This window comes from Rhyacophila brunnea, unplaced genomic scaffold (assembly GCF_057557595.1).
Source record: "Rhyacophila brunnea isolate RB1 unplaced genomic scaffold, BYU_Rbru_1.0 scaffold_7, whole genome shotgun sequence".
Taxonomy (NCBI): domain Eukaryota; kingdom Metazoa; phylum Arthropoda; class Insecta; order Trichoptera; family Rhyacophilidae; genus Rhyacophila; species Rhyacophila brunnea.
Genome location: NW_028233339.1, coordinates 33,595,028 through 33,622,046, shown reverse-complemented (window position 1 = coordinate 33,622,046; position 27,019 = coordinate 33,595,028). Strand labels below are relative to the sequence as shown.

The following is a 27,019-nucleotide window of genomic DNA, read 5'->3' as shown; positions in this document are numbered from 1 at the left end:
GATGTATTTGTTTGTACCTACATAATATTAGTATGTTGTACTATGTAGTTAAATATACTGTATAATATAATATATTTTATTAAATACCTGTAGCTGCATGAACCGTAATGACACATAATAAAAATATGGTAAAAAAATTCATCACTATTCTTCGTATTATTTTCGTAAAGCAATCCAAAATATTCGGCTTTACTAACACTTGTCGAAGTTCAACTGCTTATTATTTTTACGATAAGGGTATTTATTGATTTTTCTATAGAATCTATAGATATATTTTTTAAATTGCATTTTTTTAAAATAAGCCGCTCAATAAGATGCCAATGCATTCTTTTAATACTTTTAGCCATCTTTAAGCAGAATTGAATTCATTTCCAGTGTATTCTGTTTGTATGGAAAGTTATTTCAGAAAAATCAGTAAAAAGTAAAAGACTATTATTGGTTGCTAAAGGGGTGGTCCTAGCAACTAAATTATTAATAAATACGTGCGTTACTATGGAAATCAAAATGAAATGTCAAAATGACATTTTATTATTCTATATTTTTCTTTGTTTGTTTGTTTTTTATTTACTTCATATCAAGTACAAGTTTGAGCATATTGAGGTTTGAGCATACAAGTTTGAGCATCATAAGGCATAATAATTTTTCTCAATCTATATTAAAAATGTGTCAAGCGCGAAATGTATAAGGTACGACTACTGAGAAGATAGAAGCATATTAAACTGACTTGCTTATTTACTCCAACAAATCGTTACGTACGTCTATTCCTTTGCGCATTTAATTCAACTGTGCGGCGTCCAATCTCCCGGAGGCAAGTTGGGTCGGCGTCGAATTGGGTCGGCGTCCAATTGGGCCGGCGTCCGATTGTACCGGCGGCCAATTACCGGAGGCCAATCGGCGGAGGCCAGTTCGCGGTGCCAAATCGTCCTAGACCCAATGTAATATCATATCATTATAGGTTATGAATTACATGACAATGTTGATATGCTGTACAAATTTTACCAATCACCGAAGCAATGGGGTCAAGCAATAAGAATATGTCGTGAAGAAAATGCGACATTAGCCATGCCGGCCAACGCAAAGGAAGTGGCGGCACTAGTGAGCATCTTCAGTCGATATCCAGCAACATTTATATACGGAACCCCTCATCCTGATTTTATTCTTCTAGGGTTCCACGATATTTTCATCAAAGGAGAATATATAACTGAGTCGGGTAAATATTAATTGTATTCTTTGTTACTAAGTTGAATTATTACCATGATTGCCAATTTTTTGTTTCTACAAGTTTCACTGTCAATAGGGAAAACGAGCAAAAAAGCATGGCTCTTAACACCTAAAAAATAAATATATGATTCAACTAAACAGATCTCAACATCAATACAAACAACACATTTTTTGACATATATGTAGAGAATTATATTTATATAATATATTTCATAAATATTCTTAGTTCTTTAAAGCATTTCGCTCGCTCTCTATTTCTATAGATGTTATTCATAACACCTTAGCAAATTTATTTAATTCAGTATTTTCACAAATTGTTATTTGTATGACGTTACTAACTATATTTACTAAAGTGTTTAAGATTATTGTATTCTTCGATTCAATAGCAGCAATATTTAAAAAAAAAAACACCACGATGGCCGTGCGGCTTAAACGTCGGCCTATAGCATCGTGGGTCCCAGGTTCGAATCCTGGGTCTGACAAGTACACATATTGTTTTTCAAATTTGTGTATGAGTCAGAGTATGGACCTAATAGGTTGAGCAAGTGGCCGATATCCATTTCTCGTAAAAACAAAATCTGTTAATACAAACTTCCACTCTGCGGAGGCCCATATCATCGGACAAGGTCGAATAGATATCCAAAGTCAAGTTAACTGAAGAGAGAAAGTTAGAAGTATTTGTGTTAAGAGCGTACTTCAGTGAAACGGCAAATAATTTTCAAAAGTAGGTGCGACGAAATTTCTCACTCGTCGCCTGGACTCGCCAATAGGTGACCGATAGTCGAAATATGCGCACGTCGATTTGTTTTGTCATGGCGTCGGATGAAAATATTCTTAAATCGTGTAAAGATGATAAAAAACTTTACGTATGTAACATTCAATGCACGCATGTTGGATTTTTACGACAAATTATATTTCGTTCGGCACGCGTCATTTACACAATCTACGAATCGCCTAGCCTCGATCTTTTTAGACCATGCCTCAGCTGAAGTATAGCCTTAATTTTTAAAATATATTTATCGAATCATTTATCATATAATTGAAAAAAAAATGGGCGATTCTATCCGGTGAAATCAAACAATAAATATAACATATCTATCATAATTACCTTATTATTGGTTTATAACACATTAAATTAATATATCTCGTATTTTGCATTACTTTGTCTATACTCTACAGTATTATGAATCCCTACATAATCGCTTAAACTTTAAATACATTTTTATTCGTTTTTCCTCAGTTTAAAGTCCGAAAAGCTTTCAAACATACGAGCAATACATACGAGCAATACATACGTAATAATTGTAATGGAATATCAGTTACATGAATTATTAGAAATAGTTTCTGTGACAAATTCTAAATGTCGATAAAAGAAGCACAATCGCGAATGTCAGTTTTAATAACCATTGTATTGTTTAGCATGTTTAAGTCATTAAGAGGTAATACTGAGTAAAATAAATAATTGTTATATTGTTTTGTTTAGGTCTCCCAATACAATATTTTTTCCACAAATGGTTAGCCAATCAGCCAGACAATCCAGGACACGAAGATTGTGGTTCTATGTATCGGACCGGATTATTAAATGACTTACCATGTACAGTACCCGGAGTATTCATATGCCAAAGACAAGTGAACCCCAGTTACAGCATATTATCACAATCTGACGGATGTATACCAGATGATAAAGGTTAAAAATATTTTTTATCATACCTACTTTATAATTTATTAGTGTGTTATCCGGAAAGGAAAAAATTACTTAAAAAAGAGCTTTGATTATATCGAGACGAAGTGGACGAGCCGTATCATAACTTTACTTATTTAGAGTAAATATAAAACATCCTTGGCAATTTTGTAATGAGATTAGTATTTTTATTTGTACAATAGTAAACAATAGTATGTTGTGTATTATTTTAGTAAATTCTTAAAATCGAAATCGGAAAAAATTTAAAGAAAAAAATTAGGTAAATTATTCAATATTTATCGAATTTTCATAGTTATTATCTACACCAAAGTGAATTTAGATGGACGTTTCTTTACTCTAAGTGTCACTGCTAACTTTATTTTTACAACGTTTTTATTAGGTAGTATTCTTATTTCTCCGGTGGTTGTTTATCCGGTACAAATCTTGCAATCGATTTTTAACTAACTTCCCGACTAGCTAGACATTTGAAACTTTTAAAATAATCAGAACACGATACCAATGCATTCTTTTAATACGTTTAGCTATCTTTAAGTAGAATTGAATTCATTTTCAGTAAATTCTGTTTTGTATGAAAAGTTATTTCGGAAGGAATCCGTAATCCAATCCACTATTATTGGTTGCTAGGGGTCTGGGGTCCTAGCAACTAAACTATTAATATATACGTGCGTTACTATGGAAATCAATATGAATGTCAAAATGACATTTTAGTATTATTTCTATCAAGTACAATTTTTTTTGATCGTTTAAGCTAGTCAAGTCAAGTTTATATGATTCAACAGGAAATTTTAAAACGTTGTATATAAAAAGTTCTTTTTATCTTGTAATTATTATAAGATATGTTTAATATGGTAAATTTTTTTTTTTAATGTATAACACTATCAAATTTATATTTAGATGTATCTATAATGATATTATGAATGAAGAAATATTGACATCTACTCCCTACTTCTAATGACTATTTGTATTATATTTCGTAATATTTTTGCATTATCTACTAGCACGTCGGTATTTATGATTGATACTAAATACATATTATATATATATATATATATATATATATATATATAAAATATAGAGTTATTTCGATATGTACTGATAAATTGGAGTCTATCAGGAGCAGACAAAATCAATAAAAAAAATATAAGTAAACACTCATCGTATCTTTCAACATATTATGTAGGTATGTACTCGTCAGAATCTTTAAATAAAGCCTCTTTTTCTTATTCAAACACATTTTAAGTATAAATTCAAATTTAAATGTATCTATTAATTATATTTAGTGAACATTAGAAATTACATAATATTGAATGAATGAGCTCAGTTAAACATATTTTAAGAATTTATAAAACAACGTCCACCTAACCCACACTCACACAGGTGGAATATAAAGTTATCACTTTGAGACAACAAACAACTGATGCTCCCGATTACTTATATAGTTATCATGGTGGTACAAGTTAATACTGCCTACATATAATGGCAAAGTTCGCATTTACACCGCGTATAAGTTGGAAAAAGTATGTAGTCAAATATGTGACTTCTAGACTATTGTATGTCAGCATCAGTCAGTTGGATAAAGCCACGGATAGTATCCATACTGCCTCAAGTATGTTTAATTTTAGATGGCAAGACACGGAAAGGGTTAAAATTAAACCAATATTTATAAGCATGCTTATTATTTATTATGTGTGTCAAATTAAATTTCATATTATATAGAATTTTGTTTTATTTTAATTGATAAAAAAACTAAATAAATTCACTTTCACGATGTAGTGCATGAACGCTTCCCTTTTTAGAGTGTCGGTACCTATACCAAATTGTATTATTTAAAAATTGATTTTATATTGGGTATATTGATCGTGTTTAAGAAAAAGGGCGTAACCCTCACAGAACAAATTTTACAGGAGGGGCAAAAAACGTTTTGTTGAATGATTTTAGATTTTTTTTTTTAAAAAATAAGCACATACATTGGGTGCATGACGATTGATGATTTGGTGTACTATATTTTGAATCTAATAATAATTGAAGACGTTAATATAGAAAAATCATTAAAATTGAGGTTAAATGCTTTTTTCCTTAAATTAAAACTTAATTTAACTCAATTAAAACCTAAATAAGATAATAATTTGGTATTTGCGGCTTACTTCTTTTTTATAGAACGTGTATTTAGTTGTATACATTGTCAATATCTAATAAAAGCACTTTTCGAAAAATCGAGGGTTACGCTCTTTTTCCTAAACACAGTCGCTGTGTATTATTTCCATGTGTCATGGATGACACGCGTACCATAAGCTCACCACCACTAGCTGATTATATTAATTCTTCTTTTATGTATGTATTTTAAAATCAGAATATATTTATGCACCTCACCTGGGAAGTGTGTATAAGATACATTTGAATATAAAGAAATGGGCCGATGCTCGGACAATATGCGAATCCGAAGGAGGATACCTTGCCATCATCAACAGCGTGGCTGAAAAAGACTTTTTGGTGAAGATCTTCAACGAACCTGACAACAGAATCTTCTATGCAGTTTATTCAGATTACGCATTTTTGGGATTCCATGACATATTTACCGAAGGTCAATTTGTCACAGTAGAAGGTACAATTATTATTGAATATCAAATACATAGGTATGGCAATAATTTGGTGTGAGTTTAAGTCATTTGGCATATGGTGTATAATGAGACTGTAGTGTACTATATTTTATAATGACAAATTATATGATAAAACATACCTATTATATTTAATATTAAGAGCTCACATGCTCTGCAAACGTAAACAATGAAGAATCTGGTACAACTCTAGGACCTTATTCTGAACAAACTATTTAGTTAATAGAAAACATGCATAATATTATACCATTATATCCCCTACCTTTTTGCATTCAATAAAATATTATTTGAAGCTGTTCGTTTCAAAGTCGGTTACCTACAATATATTCCGCCATTTTGAAATAATTGCAAAAATCGGATTAATAGGATCGGAAAATAGGAGTGCAAATATAATATTTAATTTTTGTAAAATTATTACCTAATAAACAATTATAAAACGCTAAAAAAAGAAAGTCGATAAAATAATTAAAAAATTATGTTTTAAGTTGGTCGCAAAATATAAAAAAAACTATGATGATGAATATCATTATATTCATATGTTGATGAATAAACTGATGAATGAATATAACCGATTTTGCAATCAACTTCTGGTTTAATTATATTTAACTAGCAAATGGAACCGGGTTTGATATTTTATAATAAAATATATAATATAATATAATTATGTACGTTATAAAAGTATTTAAAGAATTAGAATCAAGAAAATATAAAAAAGAATTTGATATGAAGCTACTTTAACCTACTTTGAAACTAAAAGCCTTTTTTGATGACTATTTAAAATACAATATTATGATTATTAAAAATTATTATTGTAAACATAAATCCATATATCAAATGTCCATAGTTATAGCACAAATTAAATTTATACTTTTAATTTTAAATATAAATAATCGGTAAAAGTTATATTGGCGTTTGCAGCTGCCTCGCAATTTTGGAAATATTGAAACTTTTTACGTTGTGCATCTACATACAAAAAGAAGAAGTTTGAAAAAGAGAAGAGTTTTGTATTTTTCTTATTTTGCAGAACTTATTTGAAAGAAGGGCCAATTTATCCATTTTCTAATTTTTCACGGGCCGCAGTGGGTAAAAGTGTAGAAAAATAATGATATAATATTATACTAGATGAGACATACATTTTATTATTTTGAATTTAATAATTACAAATCAGCTACTCCAATCACTCTCCACTCTGCATTACGTACATATTATGTATTTTTACGATAGAAAAATATAATTTCGTCGCACTCAATAAAAAAAAAGGTGATGAAATGGGTACTTGCTATTTTAGGCCGCATGAAGCCCATGGGCCGCGGGTCGTGCATCACTGGTTTAAACACTGATCTTATAGTTTGCTCTTTTTCCAATCAAGTCAAATTGTCGCTCGGAAACAGTATTATATATTATTTATGCGAACCACATCGACAGAATAAAAATCATATGGTATTTTAATTTAAATTAATTTAACTCAATTAAGTATTTTAATGATAAGCAGTAGATGATTTCAAAATACCATGGCAATTATTATTGTGTTATATAATATAAATATATAATTCTTATTAGTATTGTTAATCCAATAACTTTCCATGTATTTAATTACCGAGTGAAGATGACGAGCTAAAGATATATCACTTAACCCAATGCTTACGGGCCGCACAAAATTGTGTTTTTGCTAATTGCTTTTCAAATGCAAATTGACACGTTAATTAAAAAATTAATTAAAAGAGCCAGAGGAAATAAATTATGTACCTAATTGAAAGATTTGTTTACTTTTTCAAGGTGACTTGTTACACCTTACTGGATTCACGCAATGGAATGTGGGTCAACCAGATAATGCACAAGGAAAAGAAAACTGTGGATCAATGCACAAGACTGGACTTCTCAACGACTTACCCTGTGACGTACCAGCGGTGTTTATTTGCGAAAGAAATGTAATCGTTAGCAACGTGCATACTTAATAAACAATATTTAGAATTATCCTCATATAGTTTCATTTATTAACAACCAATATATGAATCTATTAGTTTCTCTACTCTATCTCTACTTTTATTTTTATAATATTCTTATTGACTCTGTATCAAATCCAGTGCTGTTTTTGTGGTGTTATAAACATACCACATGTGCGCGAATTTCGATAGTTTGACAGAAAATATGATGTAGTTAGAGCGACGCCGAGCGAGAGAAAAAACAATACCTAATTAAATTTACCCCACGTAATTCGTGCGCAGTAGAAGAAATTGAAATTTTAAGGTTAAGTTGTTAAATACATCATATTTTCTCTCAAAACTATCGAACTTTGCTCTTATTTTGTATATTTATAACTATCAATTATTATCGGTGGAAAAACATTGTATTAATTAGAATAACATACTGTTTATAAAGTACTAATCCGCTAATTTTATCTATAATCAGAACCGGTTTTATCCGGTTTAAAGGGACATTGTCAACTGGTACTGAATATACCTACAATAATACAACAAAGGCAAATTATTTTTGTTCAATTGAAGCGAAAAAATATGGTTCTGTACAATTTATTAAACTAAGTGGAATTAGTACCACATATTAATATTGTCTTTCATTTTAATTAATGCCAGTTTCATTTGTACTTAACCGAAGACTGATTTCAAAGGCTGTTATAAATATTCGTCATTGCCATTTTTATTTTTTGCTCAACTTTAAACCAGGTGTTTATTAATTTCAAAGACGTTAAGTAAATTTTATTTTACTAATCGCTTTTTCTAATTAATCACTAATATATTTGTAAAAATAAAGTAGAAGAATTTTGAGGTAAATATACAGAATCAATGCACCAAGTATAATTAGCTCAAGGGGTAAAAATCAAGAAATGGGTGCGAGTAGTACTTACGAGGAAATAATAAAATTTGGATGCCAGGACAAATGGGCATATGTGTGCTGTATAGATTAATAAAACACGCACGTTACAACTTGAACCAGCAAGTAGACGAGGAAGTCAAAACATGTGTCTTTTCCACAACCATATCATCTCGTGTTATTCATTATAGGTTGATATCACAGAACAGATAATAAATAGAATACTGATATTAGGTAGGCAGGTAGGCTATATTCAATACGCCGCATCTTGATGGAGGATTTTGAATGTGTGAGTGTCCTACGAAAATGAAGCACGCATTATGCACGTGCAATAGTGTGTGTAATACAAATACACCAACAGTAAATGAGCGTAAATGCATAAACCGAGAGCAGTTTTCTGTACTAGACGTAAAACGTATTCTTGACACGTGTGTAAGTTTAACCCGGATTCTTCTTTACTCGAGTCAGTTACCTGCTATCGCCTTACCCGTTATGTATTTCAGTTCCCATTATTTCTGAGTTCCCTGGTTGATACTTTATAGTAGACTTGCTTGTTTTCTTGCGGTCTCAACTTGTAACGTACGTATATAATAATAATAATATGTTCACGCATTAGGCATAAAGCCCATTGACGTAGCGAGTGCGGCGCTCGCGCAAAATTTCTACAAGTGGCGCGTAAATCAACGAAAATACAACGTAATCAAATACGCCAGCGCCCACTGGATTTCACGACGCATTATACGCGCCCGCCGCATGAATCATCGTTTTTTCGCGAATCACCGCTTCTCAGCGATACGAATGAAAGAAAATACAATGGAGTCCATTCATTGAACACGGTTACCAAAATTACGCTGCTCGAGGCGTCGTCGATCGACGGGCGAAAAGCAATTATTTACTAACAGAGAATCATTGTTTAATTTTATTGCGTGTCAAGTTTATCGCTGGTTGAATAATGTCGTCGTAAATATTAATTACAAGATCCGAAATAATATAATATTTTTATTGCTTTGTTATGAGAGGCGCTGTAATAATATTTATTTTGTGCTGCTTAGGCCGCTTATTACATAGGTGAAGGGTAATGCGCGGCACGAGACGTGTGATTATGGTTATGAATAAACGCTGCATACGCGGACTTCGCCCGCTCGACGCGTTCTATGGGCACCATCGCTTATACTCATCTATAGGGCGTCCAATTATTGTTCCGGCGTCAAGTTGCCGTCGTACAATCGGCGGCTCCCACTCAGCGCTCCGAATCATCCTAGAGTCTATGATAGGCTAGATCACCTAGATCATACACTCAATAGAGCATGTTTCATAATATTTAATATAACAATCAAAAGATATAATATACACTGTTATTTATTTCAAGATATTTTATTTATGCTTATGGATGCAAATGCTCTAAAGAGGCCAAATTGATATGAAGTCTGGGTTGTGTTTCTCTGAACAACCTCTAAATTTAAAAAGTAACATAATAATATATATTATGTCACTATAATATTTTATTTATTTTCAATTATCACGTAAATACGTATAGCAAATTATAAATTTTTGAATTACTGATATTTTAAGTTCGTGTTCATTTATATATTACACTAATATGCATTCGATAAAATTTTCTATTCATTTTGCGATTTGTATTTGATATGATATGACGTGTACCTATGTATTTTATATTATCATTATTATGACAAAGTCCATACTTTCCCATTCAATTTTGATTTTCATAATAAGCCATAAAGATGACACAAATAATTATATTTCATATAAAGTCTACTGGTTGTTTAAGCTTAGTATTATAATGTTCTTATTTCAATTAAAATTTTACAGTTTCCAACATTAAAGTGACCAAAACTGCGAATTATTGTTTCATTTTTAAAATCAAAATGTGTTACGTATACTTTCCGTTTCTTTAGTACGGAGTATTGTTGAATTTGGATCCACTACCTGGAGGCCTTATGGGGTTTCCGACAAGTTTGTTTTAGAGCGTGTCTGAAAGAAATTTCTTCGATATCTTCATTTCAACGTATACACATTTTTTTGATAATTTCTCAAACGCGTTTTTTAGGACTATATTATTCTTCAAAGCATGCTCTCCTTTCAATCTCTTGGAGAGGAAAAAAATGTATGCACTCCTCGATTAAATGCGTGGTCCTCTGACCTCTTTTCGATGAAAATTATTTCCTCGTGACAATCTTATCATGTATCTATTATACCTTAAGCTTCCTATATACGTAGACATTTTTAGTGATGCATTTTGTATTTTGTTTTTCAATTTAATTTTTGTTACAATTTTTTTTCCCTTTTTATTTTTTTCTATACAATTATTATTCTAAATCTCATGTTATTAATGAATTAATACTTAAGTATATAAAGTATTTTTTTAATAAATAAGTTATTTAATATTATACATTACAAATGCCATTGTCATATAGTAATTTAAAACAATAAAAACCAAAATACCTAAATAATTTTGAATCCAAAGATGAACTTACAATTTAATAACAAAATGATTATAAAATTCACATTTAATAAATACCCGATATATTTATTACTACGTCATATTATTTTACCATTATTTTTATTATCGAATGAGGGCTTTGGAGACAAAAATGGCAGTTTCTATTTTCTCAGCTAGCAAAGCTTTCAAAACGTATTTTTTTATAGATATAATTTCGGAACAATTAATTCTAAAATGTTATATTTTGTTATTAGGATTCAACTAATATTTAAAAATACTTTTTTTTCCAAACATAATACCTTTAATAAAGAAATAAGCCATTTTTATTGACCTACCAACTTTTAATGAAAATGGAAACTGCCATTCTATTAAAAAATATATTTTTTATTAGTACCTATACATAGAATATTTTTGAAAACTTTGTTTATAAGAATATATATTTTGTAATGACATGAAAAGGGAAGCTATAATATTATGTGTAAGTAAGAAGAGATAGAATGCTCAAATGGTTAAAGCAAGATTAATTAAAACGACTCCTAATATCAAGGCGAGTGATCGCGCTGTCACGTGGATAAGACTATCAGTGAAACTTGATTCTGTAGGATATATAAAAATGGATATTAGCAGAATATAAAAGATGTTAAATAAGCAAGCCGTGTAGGTGTATAATGTATAATATATTAATAATTTGGGCGCCAAGTGTGTTCTAAATATGTACTTAATGAAATACTCTAGATTTAAAGAAAACACTAATTTAAAGCGTTAAAAATATGTTTATTAAGAGCTCAAACGCATATTAACCTCATTAAAATAAATTAAAAATAGAAAAATGGTATTTACTGACAATGAAGACTCGTGATCAATGTTTGCAAAGACAGAGAACTTATTAAAACATTACATAATATACATAATATGGATACTCAACTGTATGTCCTTTCATTTGCACTTATTCTATATAAAAAATTCAAATGAAGCTACTAGTCACATTGAGCTTTAAGTTGGTTACCGGCCGAGCGGAAACCGTCAGGCAAAATGTTTAAAGAGATCAGCCAAGGTTAAAGTGACCGAGTCAAAGCCCTTATGTAAAAGAAAAAAAACAATCTTGCGTCTTTTTCTAATTGCTCATCCCTATATACCTATTTTATGATAGGTATATTTGCAACGAGACAACATATAAGAGAGAAATTATATTATATTTTTGTTGAGCTGTCAATATTAAAAAAATAGAAGTTTTTGTTTTTGTTCCCAGAGCCCTCACACAATATACCTACCAACATTGTTTTTCCAAATATAACAAATATTAAAATCTATGAGGTAGATACAATGAGATTAAATGTATGATAAAAAATAGGCTTTAAAATAAATAAGTCAATGGCTTAATTTTAGAAATATTTTTTATTATAATTACAGGATTAGTTACTTACATGGTTTCTTAAAATAATTACAACATAACTATCTATGATTTTGTAATATTATGTGAAGTGGTAATTTAATACCGTTATAAAGATTACAAATTTAGACATTAAGTAAGACAAGTAAGTACTTACATCATTCACACGGGCCAAAATTTATACAATAGCATAGAAACAAACAAAATAACAATTTTACAGTTACCGCTTCTAGATAAAATAAGTGAAGTAGTATGGATCCATTAAATCAATTTAAAGATAACTGAGTGATTTTTTTTTGACATGCAAACATCGCAGGAATATCACAGCCACCGGTTTGTATTGTGCCCCCTCTTACCATTGCACCGCACCTCTGACCCGTGAAAATTTTTGGATAAAATAAGCTCCACTTAACATAGCCAGTATTTTTTAAAGAATCTCCTGTCGAAAAATACATGAATCAGTTATGTTATGTAATTAAATATTTCATTATCACTTCCGGTCAAGGATTCGTGTTGTCATTTTCCAATTGAATTGACGTCTATATGGTACAAACCTATTCTAATACTTTTCAAATAAAGTTATTTTGTCAATTCTACGATATTTGAGCTATCTTTTCATATTCAATTAATGTGTAAAACTTCTGCATGTCTTAACAAAATACACTACTTAATAATGACGCAGCCATACTAGAAAGACGTATCGTGATGCATCAGAAGCACATCCGAAGCCCATATTTTGTATGAAGGGGTGCACACTAGAGGTAAGTTGGAAATACTATCACTAGTTTGTGTACTCAAGTATCGGATGAAACTACCCATACTCAGTACGTATGGCCCAATAAACTTGTTCCAAAAAACTTGTGATGATATCATCGCGAGTCGCTGGCTAGTTGGTAAACTTTCAATACTATTGACACTAAATGCCCACTCGAATACAATTATATTTAAATTTATTAGTCTATGCATGCGAATAACATCATCTTATGTATGAACAATAGGTCATAAATTTTCTGTAGCAGCATATTATTTCCTCGGAAATGTGGTGAATGACTGAGGTGACGCAGTTTACAATAAAAAAAATCAGTGTTATTCATTTTTTGTAACAAAATATTATAACATAACATAAAAACAACTAATAAATTTTAAATGTGTTTAAAATTTTATAATAAATGGGACATTTCGAAAAGACCAGCTCAGTGTATTTTTAGCGATTCTATTGAAGCCGATATTTCAAAGTTTTAGTTCCAGTTTAGTATGAGACTACGCACGCCAAACGCTCTATATAGTATTCAAAATACTAGTAAGTATTTTTGAACACGTTTTGATACTAAGTATTTTTTATACTGGTCGTAAGTATACATAGTCTTCAAAATCGACCAGTTTTCCCACCTCTAGTGCACACTATTCTGACGCCAGTATTATTCAAAATATAGGCTTTCGATGTGCTTCTGATGCATCACGACACGACATGTTAGTCTAGTATGAATCCGGCGTAAGTCTTCCACTATAATAAATATTATACACTATTATTCTAGGGTACTACATAATATATTCGTGGAAAATAGGTAGGTACCTATGGTAGATTCATAATTAATACTGTCAAGTACCTATAAGGCATTGACCGTACTTTAGATGGTTCTATACCTGTGCATATATATGACAAGGGTCATCGGTTTAACCTTATTGCGTAAATTGAGATTCCAAAAACTCCAGAGATTACCTACGTTATAAATGTTTATGATAACCGGTTTAATAGTTATTAAACCGGTTAAAATTGTTTTAATACTCAATGATATTCAACCCCATAAAAATAAATCTTTCTTGTGTGATGAAAATGGATAGAATAAAAAAAAAACTAAAAAAAAACTAAAACTACGCCACTGGTGTGAACGAGAAAGAAATCAGATATTAGCATATTATTAAACCACCTTACTATGTCATACTCATCAATGTCATCATGACTATCAAAGCGTGAATGTTTGTAATCTGGATCTCTAGAATTATTGGTAATGGTAGCCCTTTCCGAAGATGAATTTATTGCGCGAAACAGCTGTCAACATACACACCAAAAATATCGAAGGATTACAAAAAACTTTGTTTCAAACCCGTATTTTCTTTTTTTTTTAGAATTATTAATAACCATGTCCTTGCTTTTTCGTACAAGGTGGTTGTTAGCAATTTTGAACAATCACAAACACCTAGGCTTTGAGAAAAACACATAAATATTGTGTTGTCCTGACCGGGAATCAAACCCAGGAACTCTCGAGTGGAAGGCAAGCGCCTTAAGCACTGCACCACAAGAGCCGCCTTAAAAACCGTATTGTAGTTTGATATAAATAGTAGAAAATATAATTATATAATATTATTTTAGATAGGGCTCTTATTATAAACGATGCATGTATTTTAAATAAAAAGTATGTTCATACATTTTTAAATTTTATAATATACTTATATTATATTCGGTATTGAATAAAAGTTAACTTAGTTGAAAGTCAATAATAGATTTACTCAATAAATAACATAGTTTGGTACCAGTTATTTGGAAAATTTGAAATAGTACCAGTAGTACCACGATAATAATTAACCACTGCTTAAAAATATCTCCAGTATAAAAATAAGAACTCTTTTAAAGTTATTGTGATTAATTTCCTTTCAACTGAGTCATTTACGTTGACAGCTGTTTCGGGCTATAAACCCATCTTCGGAACTACTATACTTATGTAAAATTTATTTGTAACACGATAGTGAATTCATTGTAAATTTCTATAAATACAATATACCATTGTACAGGCGTGACTATATTCTTAATTTAAATACAAAACGCGGTCAAATACAATATTAAAACAATCACAAAAAATATACCAACCGTTGACTGTCTTGTACGTCCCTTCAATAAATAAGTCATGGAAACCCACGTGAATTATGGATTTATCATAATGGACATCAACCGGCGCCTGAAGTTCTTCCATTCCTTTATTTAAAATATTAGCTTCAACTTGGTCGTTAATTATAAATAATGTGGCATTTTCTAATTTGCAGATTTCTAGAGCATTGTGCCAATTCTTGGGAATATTGTGATACTTTACACATTTTTCATTTCCAGGGATTTTTTTATATCCTAAAATCAGTAAATATGAATAATAATATATTTATAATAAAAAACTCACACAATATCTTAGGGATACATCGGTACGACCGCGTTACAAACACTCGTGTTTGTGAGTGGACACGGCAGTCCTCGGTGATGGAAGTAATCACGAAGAGACGATCCACGTGGTTGGGACATAACGTGCTCCAGATGCCGCCATAGAGTGCGACACTCCGTATCCTTCTGGCACAACCTCATGCGTACCGTCACTGTAGCTGATCCTCCCTCACCCTGTAGCGGTGCTACAAAAGTAATCTACAAATCTCACGTGGTGGGAGACACGATGGACCTAGGTAAGTGGCCCAACCTTGTATTTGCTCTATGCTCCAATACTGGGGCGTGACAGGGTGAATTAAAGTAAGTAATAAAATAGCAATCACACAGTAATGGCCGGTATTGAAATACAATATTATTAATTGATTTTGAAGTATTTTAATCATATGTACTATTTAATATAATATTCAAAAAAATTGTTGTTATAGCAATAAAATTGAAGAACTTTAGTACATATTGATTTTTCTGCTGGCGTAGAATTACATTTTTGTATTCGGAAAGTTAGGTCGCTAACAGATTATATTGTAGATGAAGAAATCACCTTGTAGGATAAGCGAGACGGCTGGGAAAAGGTATGCGTTCCGGCAGTCATTTTATGCGTGAGATTTTACCGTAAGATCTCAACAGATCCGGACATTTACGTTGTATTTTGTAAATCATTTAATAAGTAAAAACTACATGTTTTTTTCCAAAATCGTCCCTGCTGACAAACATAATTCTAACTCCATAAACGTTCTTGCTCAACTCGACGGTAAACCAATGATTTTTTTTATTAATAAATAATATCATTTTGATTTTGGCGTCAGTGTCGTCCCTGTGCAAAGTGCCGGCTTTAAGCAGGCTTAGAATACCGTCCTCTTTCATTTTTAGTTTCAAATTATCTGTAAATTCATTATGTACCTACTTACTTATTTTTATTATTTATCTTCGGCTATTTTAAACATACTAATCCACAAAACATCGACATAAACACAATTTTCTGCGAATTAGAGCATTTCCACAAAATCCATTCTCAAACAGCGGTAGCGCTGGCAGATTTGGAGGCACAATAGTTGTGAAAAACTTACCTGTGCGACGAAACCCCATTACAGTATGAATGTATAACAATGGGTATTATAATACAATAATTATGATGTTGTCAGGATTTTTTGTGGTTCGATTATTTTTTTTACACTACGATGTCGATACTTTTAAATATGTATTCAAAAATATTCTTTCCTTCATTCGCCACCCTTTTATGCCGCCCCTATGCAAAGCATGATCACCCGATCCCTACGTGATGTCACCGTTAGGAGGGCATGCATTTTAAAAACTCGGTGAGTAAAACCTTATTAATCTCCCTTCATTTGGATTCTCGGTAGATTAAATTAAATATATCAAAAAAGAATTAATAAGTAAATAAAATGAGAGAGTTTTGGATTATCCCATTCTGCTACATGTTTATGTAGCGCAGGTGCGTGTCCGGAAACTTGTACGTATGCAGTTCACCGTATCACACTTCACCGTGAAATGTTGTATCGGAAATATATGGCCGCATATTAAAAAATGTCCAACCTCTTTCGGTTGTATAGTACCTACTGATATAAAATTCATGTCTAAATAAAACACGGTTCTTGTTGGTTTACAGGAATCCAGCGGCAAACAAATTTTGAAAATAACCTATATACTGGATTATTTGTTAGGTTAGGTTAGGTTAGGTTTTCATTCTTGAATTCATCCAAATCAGCTATGAAAATTGAATTAACGTTCATATTGAATCTAATAAAAATGGAGATCGTATAGTATACGGTCATATCTTCCCGATAAGAAAGCTCTCGGCGAACTGTGCCACGGTGAAATGTTTTACGTACAATTTACATGAAACCACGCAGGTAAACATTTGAATCTTTTTTCATAAATATTTTTTTCTGTTCGAGTATAATTTTAATTAATATTATAAATAAACTAAGAGTCCAGCATCATCTTTTTGGCTACGTGTTAAGACTGTAAACTAACAAGCTCTTCCCATTAAGTCGACGACAGCGCCTTTGGATTTGGATTATGCCTAAATCTTCTTGTTGGACAGTAAGTGTCATATTCTTTGGTTCGGCGGAGGATAGGTATTGCAGATGAAAGACGATAGTAGTAATTAATCGTGATGCTGGAGGAGGGTGAGATTTTATTTATTGTTTCAAATAACTACAAGGGTGAAATTGATGCAATATAATAAATATTATAACGGTAGTTCGGTGCGATGTGTCTTTAATGGAAACTTGTAATCGATTGAGACGTCCAATCGATTCTGACCCGCTGTTTATATATATTTACACTATAAAATAATATTTTGAAATTATAATGAAATAATATTAATTCGTAATATTATGAAATTGCAGATCCGCTATCTCATAACATTACGAAATTATACTATATATAGGTACTGACTGATTGTACGTGAAAAATGAATATTTAATAAATAATATTATAATTGCGATCTTGGAAACCGATGACAGCCATATAAGTATATTTCTTATTGATGATATCAATATTTTTGTAAGTACCTAATTAATTTTCTACCTCTCTATATATCTAAAATGTGCATATTAGATATAAATTGAATTATAAATTTGTATCCATATTGTACGGTATCAAATATTTTTTTGTATCCATTACTTGTCAATAAAATATTATTTTTATACGTGGGGTTATTAGTATCCGGGGATAATTATCCTATAAATATTATTTTAACCGTACCGAATGAAATGCGAATAATTTGTGTTAGTGTATCGCTAACTTACCGAAATCCACGGTATTACAGTCAAGATTGTAAAATGAATATCTTCTCTGACATACAAACATTAAACGGTGATTGCAGTTTGTACTCTCGTAAGCCCCGTCGTGTATTGTTAAACAATGTCCGTTTGTCACTTTTAATGTTCTGTCAAATGTATTTCCTGTAAAATAACATAATTTTATCAGTGGTGTTGCATCCCTGCCATATATTTAAAATAAATATTACAAATATAATTAATGAACATTCTGTAAATTATTGGTGAAAAGAGAATAAAGAAACAAAAATAGTCGTTTTAATATAATATTATATTAATTGCTTTTATCTTTGATATTTATTGATATTACATTAGGTCACAGTAGTAAAATAATGATTGGCCCCATACCTAGCCAAGGGATAAAATTCTGTGTGGAGTAAGTAATCCAAAACGATATGAATTTTAATCATCTTGGCAATGACTACCAACTTAACTGAGGGAAATTAATATAGTCCAATTAAATGCTTCTGTTTTAAGTAAAACCAATTGTTTGTTCTCGATTACCATTTTTCGTTTGTCACTTATTTGGTTAAAATACGAAGTAACTAATTAGGTAAATAAGAATATAAATTATTAGATGTATCAATAAATGCAATTTTTATATTTGATTCAATTTTATTGTATTGCAGTGTATAAAACCTTTCCAAATGGTCACGGAACACCTATTCAGGTTCGTAGGAACACTGGTGTTCCGCGGAACATAGTTTGGGAAACTCTACTATAAGGTATGGGTAGGTAATATATTATTATGTGTCTACCATTAATAGTTTCGTAGCCTTTGTTTACTAAAATGTCACTAGCCCCAATCCAAAATTTCTCTCCAGACATAAACATGGACGTAAATGCTGACGCTTCATCATCTCCATCAATTGTTGATAACTCGGCGTCTTCTTCTTCGCAAATCCTCATTGCATTAGTCCAAGAGAGATTTGCATGCTTTTTGAAGAAAAAATCACTTTCTTTAACGTACTTGTAATCTTTTCTAAAGAACGGATTGTTGTGTGAGATATCTAAAATTAAAATAAAGAATGTTAGTTTTTGTCACTTTAAAAAGTATGAACCGTTACTCTATATGACGAGTTTCTGAGCTATTTTCATGTTTACTATGTGTATAATAATATCGTGTAATACGGTTCCAGAAATTATATAACGTCTGGGGCCCTATGTTAGAACTTGCGAGTGCAAGCTTCCCGGTCGACATGACGTCATATGACATTTTGAATGACATTTTGTAAACATCTTGAATTAATAATTTGTTATGTGCTTAATGTGTCTTTTTTAAATACATAAATAAAACCACAACAGAAAAAAGACCATCTACTTACACAAACTTCCACCGAAATTACGCAAAAAAATATTAAACGAATATTCAACAGAGCTATATAGAATAGCACATACCTACACAACATCTGCAATTAATATCTAGGACTAACAACATGGAAATTTCTTCCAAACATAAATCATAGTCACAAATTTTGCTAGGAACATAAAAAGATCCTTACTCGCACAGCTCATAACAGGCCACGGATCGCTGAAAGCTTATGTAAAAAGATTGAAAGTAAATAACAATAGGTTCTGTCTATTTGACGGAAACAGCTCTCAAAGAGTGTGGCATGTAATTAATGACTACCTAATACTATAAAAAAATGACACACAATATCGTCACTGTTCTGGCAGAAGACGCTAATTTTAAATAATGACATATTGAGTTAGTTATACCAAAATGTTCCTTATTTCAAACTTTACCGTCTAAAAACCTTCGTAATAAATAAACAGTCTTTATTTTAAAGTCATCCTTTTTACGATTACTTAATTAACTCACATGATAGACCATTTCAAATATTTTAACAACTTCAAAGTCAAATTACTCAAAATTAGTATTCTCCAGTTAGTGTGTTCTGCCAGAACAGAGACGATATAATATCTAATTCTTACCATTAAAAAAACCATAGAAATAAATTGAGGAACATAGCAATGGCACAGTACTCTATTAAAATACATATACTACTTTAGCAATATAACAAAAACAAATACATTTTGATATAATTATTACAATATTGTAATGAATAACTTGTACGTGTATGTATTTTTGCAATATTTTAATATTGAAAGTAATATTTACTTACCGGCAAAAGTTTGAGGATTAATTTCTTTTTTACAAATAAATCCTAATTCTTCTTGACAAATCGCATGTATATTACTATTTTCGTCTACGCATAAGAATAATTTTATATTATTATAGTAGTTCCTATACTCGTCACGATCGGTCAAAGAATATAATTTATCCGGAAGAGACTTTCCTGTAAAATAAATAAAAAATGATTATGCATGCATCAATATTAATTTATGATCTGTTAATTTTAAGATTATTTAGGTAGGTACATTACCCAATCAGTCGTGTCCTTCCTTACGTAAAAAAATGTATATTTTGTCTATAACTTACAGTTTATAATACTAACCGAAAAATTTGTTAATTCTATTTTATGTGTTTTATGGAAAACTGTAAACATAATACACGTATTCTTTTTTCGCCATGTCCGATCCTAACAGGATCATATGGACCTCTATAGAGTGGGGTTTTGTATTGACAGATTTTGTTTTACGAGAAATGGATGCCAGCCACTTGTTCAACCTACTAGGTCTACACTCTGACTCATACACAAATTGAAAAACAATATGTGTACTTGTCAGTCCCAGGATTTGAACCTGGGACCCACGACGCAATAGGCCAACGCGAAAGCCGCGCGGCCATCGTGGGTGTAATGAAAATACGTATACAAGATTTTATATCATTAGAAATATTCCAATTAGAAAAAAATCAAGAAAAAAATTTGGACCGAATGTGATTCCACCTCGCTGGCGCGAGTGCTCAACCATCTCATTCTAAATTATTCTCTAATAGATATAACTTTTTAGGTTATTGTATTTTATTTTATTTATTGTATTTTTTTATAGGTATTTGGTAATAGGTATAATTTGGGGAGGCCTTCTTCCAGCAGTGGATCGACCCCGGCTGATGATGATATATTCAATAATTATAATTTCTATCAGTGTAAAACATAATGATAAGTCAGATAAAAATAGTAAAATATTATTTTACGGAAAACTTTTAAATAAAACAATAAATAATCAAAATAGTATTACTAAACGTCGAGTAAATTTTATTATCTTCAATATAAGCTCCAGTCCAAACAACGTTATTCTTGGCGATAGCCATAAAAGTCAACTGTTCTTCGGCTGTCTCCCAATATGCCAAATCAGCATTCTCCTCTTGGCATGTGTTTTTGGCATCATCGAATCTAGTTTCTGTCGCATGTAATTTATAAAACTGATTCACATTTTTATAATACGTATAATCTTCTCGAAATGTCGCTTTATATTTTTCTGAAAATAAATAATAAATATTTTTTAAATGGTCCAACCTCAATCGCAATTCCGAATATAAAACATAATTCAAATTGTCATTGACTTAAATATGCCTTGCAGGGTTAGAAAATAAAACATTTGACGGAAGAAATACTAAAATACATGCAATATTAAAAAAACGTTTAGAAACCTAAATTGAAGCTTTATGAAAAACGTTTTTGTAAGCAACGAATAAGTATAGTTACAAAATTTAATGATCGGTTAAAATATCTTTAAACATTTTTTTTAAACTGATTACATATTATTTATTATAAGCATACTTACATATTTTCTAGATAAACTACTTAAGTAATATTTTTTAACTAAAGAAAATATTTATACAATGTTAAATATTAAGCTACATTTTTGTAATATGGATAGAACCATCCAAAAAAACATGTGCTTATATTCAACCAACGCACATTTTATAACAGTTTTTTTTGTAATTTTATTTTTTTAAATGCAAATGATCAGTAAACTATTTGCTAAAAACGTTCACATAACACTTAAGATAATAATATTATATTTTATAAGAAAATTAATTTCAACTAACGATGCTAAATTTAGCGCTATATGCCTGATGTGTATTTTGAAAGCCAGATAGATATCTCCACGAAAGTGGAAATTTTGACAAGAAAAGTTCAGTAACGTTGGCGTTGATTATTTTAATACCTAGCTAGAGAAATTTTATTTTAATCTCATTAAATTTAAAATGAATACACTAGGTATTGACTTTTATTTAAAAAAAAAAAATATTTTGATATAACTCTAATTCGAAAGAATTATAAATATAATATAGTCATTAATAGAGATTTCTTCTCTAAAATATCACTAGAACTTTGTATCGCTTATCATAAATTATTCATTTAATAATATTTAATTAGAATTAATGGAAAAAAAACAACACAATAAACGAAAAACACCAAATATTTTAGTATCCATAGAAAATTCCTACTTACTTCTCATAGAACTAAATAAAATTATATTGAAAATGATATAATCTAAAATGAAATAAAGTAAATAGTATTTTAAGCAATTAAATACATGGAGCCGCATTAACCATTATCACACATAACAAAAATAGTAGTGATATAGTCATAATGTTATTATTCATATTCTTTCGTGAAGCTTTACAAGACAGTTGCCATTCACAACACTTTTCCAATATCAACTGAATGTTATTTTTATGATTAGAATATTAATTGAATTTGTATACAATGCACTTCTGTAGAAGGAATGTAAAAATGGTAACTTATCTCTATCTATTTTTACCGTTAGCTACCCAGCTGAAAAAATACTGGTGATAGATAATAAGTAAAAACTAACAATAGATATATTATAATAAATACATGTATAAAGATAATATCAATGTTTGATTTAGATATTTTATTTATTCAATCATATGGCCGTAGATTATCTGTAATGTAAATAATACACGCTTTTGTCGAAAATACGATTACTAAATCCAAAAAATACGACACCATATTTTAAAAATACTTTCACTAAATTAGGTATTGCACACCATCATATCTACCTGTTTGTAAATAAATGTATGTAAAAATAAATTCTTATGTTGTCATTCACTAAGTTAATACCCCTGCGTATAAGGTTTTGTGTTCATTATATAAGTCTTTTTTTATACAGCAAATATTAATTTGTTTCAAACTTATGGCCCCCACATCCTGAAGCGGGCCCCCAGGCTAGGATATTTGGCAGGCCTCCCTACCTATCGCTAAGGATAAAGACAGTGTAACGCTCTATAGTGGCGTTTTCCAAATGGTGTACGCAGTAAAATTAATGTGTATATTTTTAGTGTTTTTTTTATATATTTTAATACTTACATCTATTTGAATTATGGAGTTGTCGATTATCGATACACAAATAAAAATTGTATCGTACAGATTATTTTGAATAATAACATTATTGAAGGAAAATAGGCCGCAGGCGCCTTTTTTACTATTAGAGAAAAATTTTGATGTGTATTTATATCACTTATCTGGTCGACTCGCCACACCGGGCCCTTCCTGAGCCCGGGCTTCCAGGCTAGAGCCCTGTCAGCCCCCCCTTTGTGGGGGCCATGATATCTATATAAATATTTTATATTATGGTAGATAAAATTGTGGTTTAATGAATAAAACGAATGATTTTACTTTAAGAAGACTTTTGTAACTTAGGAAGCTTAAAGCCATTGAATTATTACAAATTACAGGCGTAATACGGAGAAAAGGTTTCCATAAAAAATAGTTAATGAGAATTTTTCGTATAAGTTACAACGTCAAAAGTAAATGAACGTATTTTTTTAGTGTTCATTTTTTTTAAATATTAGACATAACGTTAATATTATTATAATATTAATGTGCGCCATTTATTATAAGTGTAATATTATTCTTTTCTGGTGCTTCTCAGAGATGCTTCAAATGGACTCCTCCACTCTGCTCAACCCTCAACTACATTTCCCAAGTTTTCTGTAGTCGATCAAGCCATTTTCTTAATTCGTTTATTGGTCTAATACTCTAATACACATAAGGCGCTTTATCTCAGTTTCATACCAAGACCCCCAGTACAGTGCATTGTATTAAATAACACATAATATTACACACGTGATATAGCATTCTTAATGTTTTATTCAATTTCTCACAAATCTTTTAAATTTTGACAAAATATATTATTTACTTGCAGTTTCCGGCTATGTTTGTTTAATGCATAACAAAAAATTGCAAATTTATTAATTAATACATTTTAAAAATGTACTTACACGATACTAAGAGGGTTTTTTTAAGCTAGATAAATCTTTAAATTGTAAAAAATAACACAAAACATTAAATCTTAATCGATTTTACATTAAATTAAAACACACGGCCACAAAATTCATGATAGTATTATACATGACTTTGATCAATTAAATACATATAATTAATACTAATACTATCGACCGACGGTAGTTGAATTTAAATTCTAAAGTGGTGTCTATATTGGCAACAAGTTGCCGGCAACCTCATTAAATTTCGATTAAAATATTTTTGGTCATATAAATTATGATAATTACAGTGAAATTTAATGAGGTTACCAGCAACTTGTTGCCAATGTGGACACGGCATAATGTATTTAAGTTTCGTACTATTCCATTTGAGTCTTTTTTTGCACCCCGGGTTTCAAATTATGAATAGTTGAAGTGTTTTAAAAAACTCCTATCACTAATGATGCCGAGAGGCGAAGCCCGGATCGCAAAAACAACTCAAATGGAATAGTACAAAACTTAAATCCATTAGAATTTAAATATTTATAAATAAAATTGTTAATTATTATTATCACATACCTGGAGCTGCGTTTACCGTAATGGTACATAACAGAAATATTGTTAAATAAATCATCACTAATACTCCCATAGAGCGTTTCAAAATAGTTAGCACCAACACCACTTCTCTGACTACGACTAATTGTTATTATTGGGAATGGGGTATTTATTTAATTTCAACACAACACGCTTCCTTTAAAAGTGGTGAACAACAAGGGCGACGCCGAGCGAGAGAAAACGATGCAACAAGCTGCATGTACGAGCAGTCGAAAATAATTAAATTTACCCTTTGTAATTCGTGCGCAGTAGAAAAAATAGCAATCTGCTCAATCTCAGGTTAAGTTGTACCACTATAATAATATTAATAACTGGATGCAAAATGAGCAACAATCAGTGGCGGGCATGGCCCTCACATCTTGAAGCGGGCCCCCCCGTAATATTTTACAATCAATTTGTGAGAAATACGTATTTTAAAAGATGTTGGTATAATTTAATCATTGTGTGTGTTACTGGTTTGAACTGTTTCGAGGCCCCTTTTAAATGTCGTATGAATCGATTTCGTTATGTGAGTCAAAGAATCTAGCTTCTGGCAACAATATTGTAGCAACGATGGTATAATATATAACAAAATAATAATCATTTATGAGTAAAATTTGATACATATTATAATGCCATTACTTGACTTGTCAATTCTCTCTGTAAAAACGTTGTATTAATTCAAATAAAACACAATATTAATTACTACTTATTCCATATAATTGAGTGTTCTAGTTGTATCCTGTTCGAGTATAATAATTAAATGGCTATATTAGTGAAGCACATTGGTCGAAATCTGATGCAGTCAGGTTCAAGTCCCATCCGATACCAATTCAAAATATTTAAAAATATTTTTTCTAATAGAAATTGACCCCTTACGGAAGTATATTCTACATACCTGCAATATTTCAATCAGTTGATGGTATTAGAAACTAAAACGACAGTTTCAATATTTGAAAAAGTCAATAAAAATGTATTTTTTCTTTCTTATATATTATTATGTTTTTTATTTCTGAAAAAAAAGTATTTTTAGTTGTTGTTTGTATAATAATAATAACATGTAACAAGCTTCCAATTCAACAAGTTTTTCACATATGGCCAGATACTGGCTTCTTGAATGACTTCCTTTGTGCAGCTGCCGAAAAAATATAAAAATAGAATCAAAAATAATAAATTCCTGAATACAGCTTATCACAGTTTAACGGATGTAAACCAGATGACGATAGTAAATTTTGTACCAACCACAGTGTATATTATTATGAATAATTGAAATTCGTTGAACAGAAAAAAAACAAACCCATACGAAGCAAAATGAAATATAAAACACCTATGTTCCAGCATATTATATCAAACGAATCAAACTAGTTCTGACTGGACCGCTAGATATGAACAGTTTGACAGAAATGTAGTGGGAACGTGATTTCCAACAACTTATTAATTAGTGTTACCAGTTACTTAAAGATAAGTCTATAATTATTTATTTGTCTCTTTTTGATGCTGTTTTCAGCAACACATTTATTGAAATGTTAACTTGTCATGAAATTCCAACCTGCAGGTCATCGTTTCCAAGAACACAAAATTAATTATTGTCGTATTCATTCACAAAAGATTTATAAGAAAAAGGTTTTTTAATAAAGCCCAACGCTTTTCCAAATCGTCAACTTTGCATGTCTACAACTACATGATGTCGATGTGACTTAGACGACAATTGAATACGAAATGATAACTGAATAACTGATACGGATAAATGATACGGTTAGTATTAAAAATTAATTAGATATGAAACCTGACCATTTCCGGTTGATTTAACACAATAGTTTATGCATAGAGCACGAAACCCAAGAGACGTAGGTTCGATCCTGCCGGGTGTCTTAAAATAATGTTTATACTGTTTATAGTAAGAATCCGTTACAAGACCCTTGATAATATTAGATGATGATATTTAATCTAATTCAGCATAGAGAATATGACTGGAATTGTGTGTGGATAGTAAAAACAAAAGCGGTTTCTTGTTAACATACATGTAGTACTTGCAGCGCTCGAATTGGAAAAGTTTACG

At 30.7% G+C, this 27,019-nt stretch overlaps 2 protein-coding genes across 2 annotated transcripts; one reads left to right on the top strand and one right to left on the bottom strand.

Moving 5' to 3' along the window:
- Positions 1 to 1,062: 1,062 nt before the first annotated feature.
- Positions 1,063 to 7,493, top strand: LOC147064750 (hemolymph lipopolysaccharide-binding protein-like). The gene is made up of 3 exons (XM_085957703.1): positions 1,063 to 1,095; positions 5,330 to 5,525; positions 7,315 to 7,493. The coding sequence occupies exons 1-3, from the start codon at positions 1,063 to 1,065 to the stop codon at positions 7,491 to 7,493; spliced, it is 408 nt and encodes a 135-aa protein (XP_085813829.1).
- A 10,097-nt stretch (positions 7,494 to 17,590) lies between these two features.
- On the bottom strand, positions 17,591 to 22,595 carry LOC147064749 (uncharacterized). The gene is made up of 5 exons (XM_085957702.1): positions 22,589 to 22,595; positions 21,369 to 21,608; positions 20,351 to 20,524; positions 18,983 to 19,234; positions 17,591 to 17,598 (listed from the first exon to the last, which is right to left on the bottom strand). Exons 1-5 carry the CDS (start codon positions 22,593 to 22,595, stop codon positions 17,591 to 17,593), a joined length of 681 nt encoding a protein of 226 aa, XP_085813828.1.
- Positions 22,596 to 27,019: the final 4,424 nt, after the last annotated feature.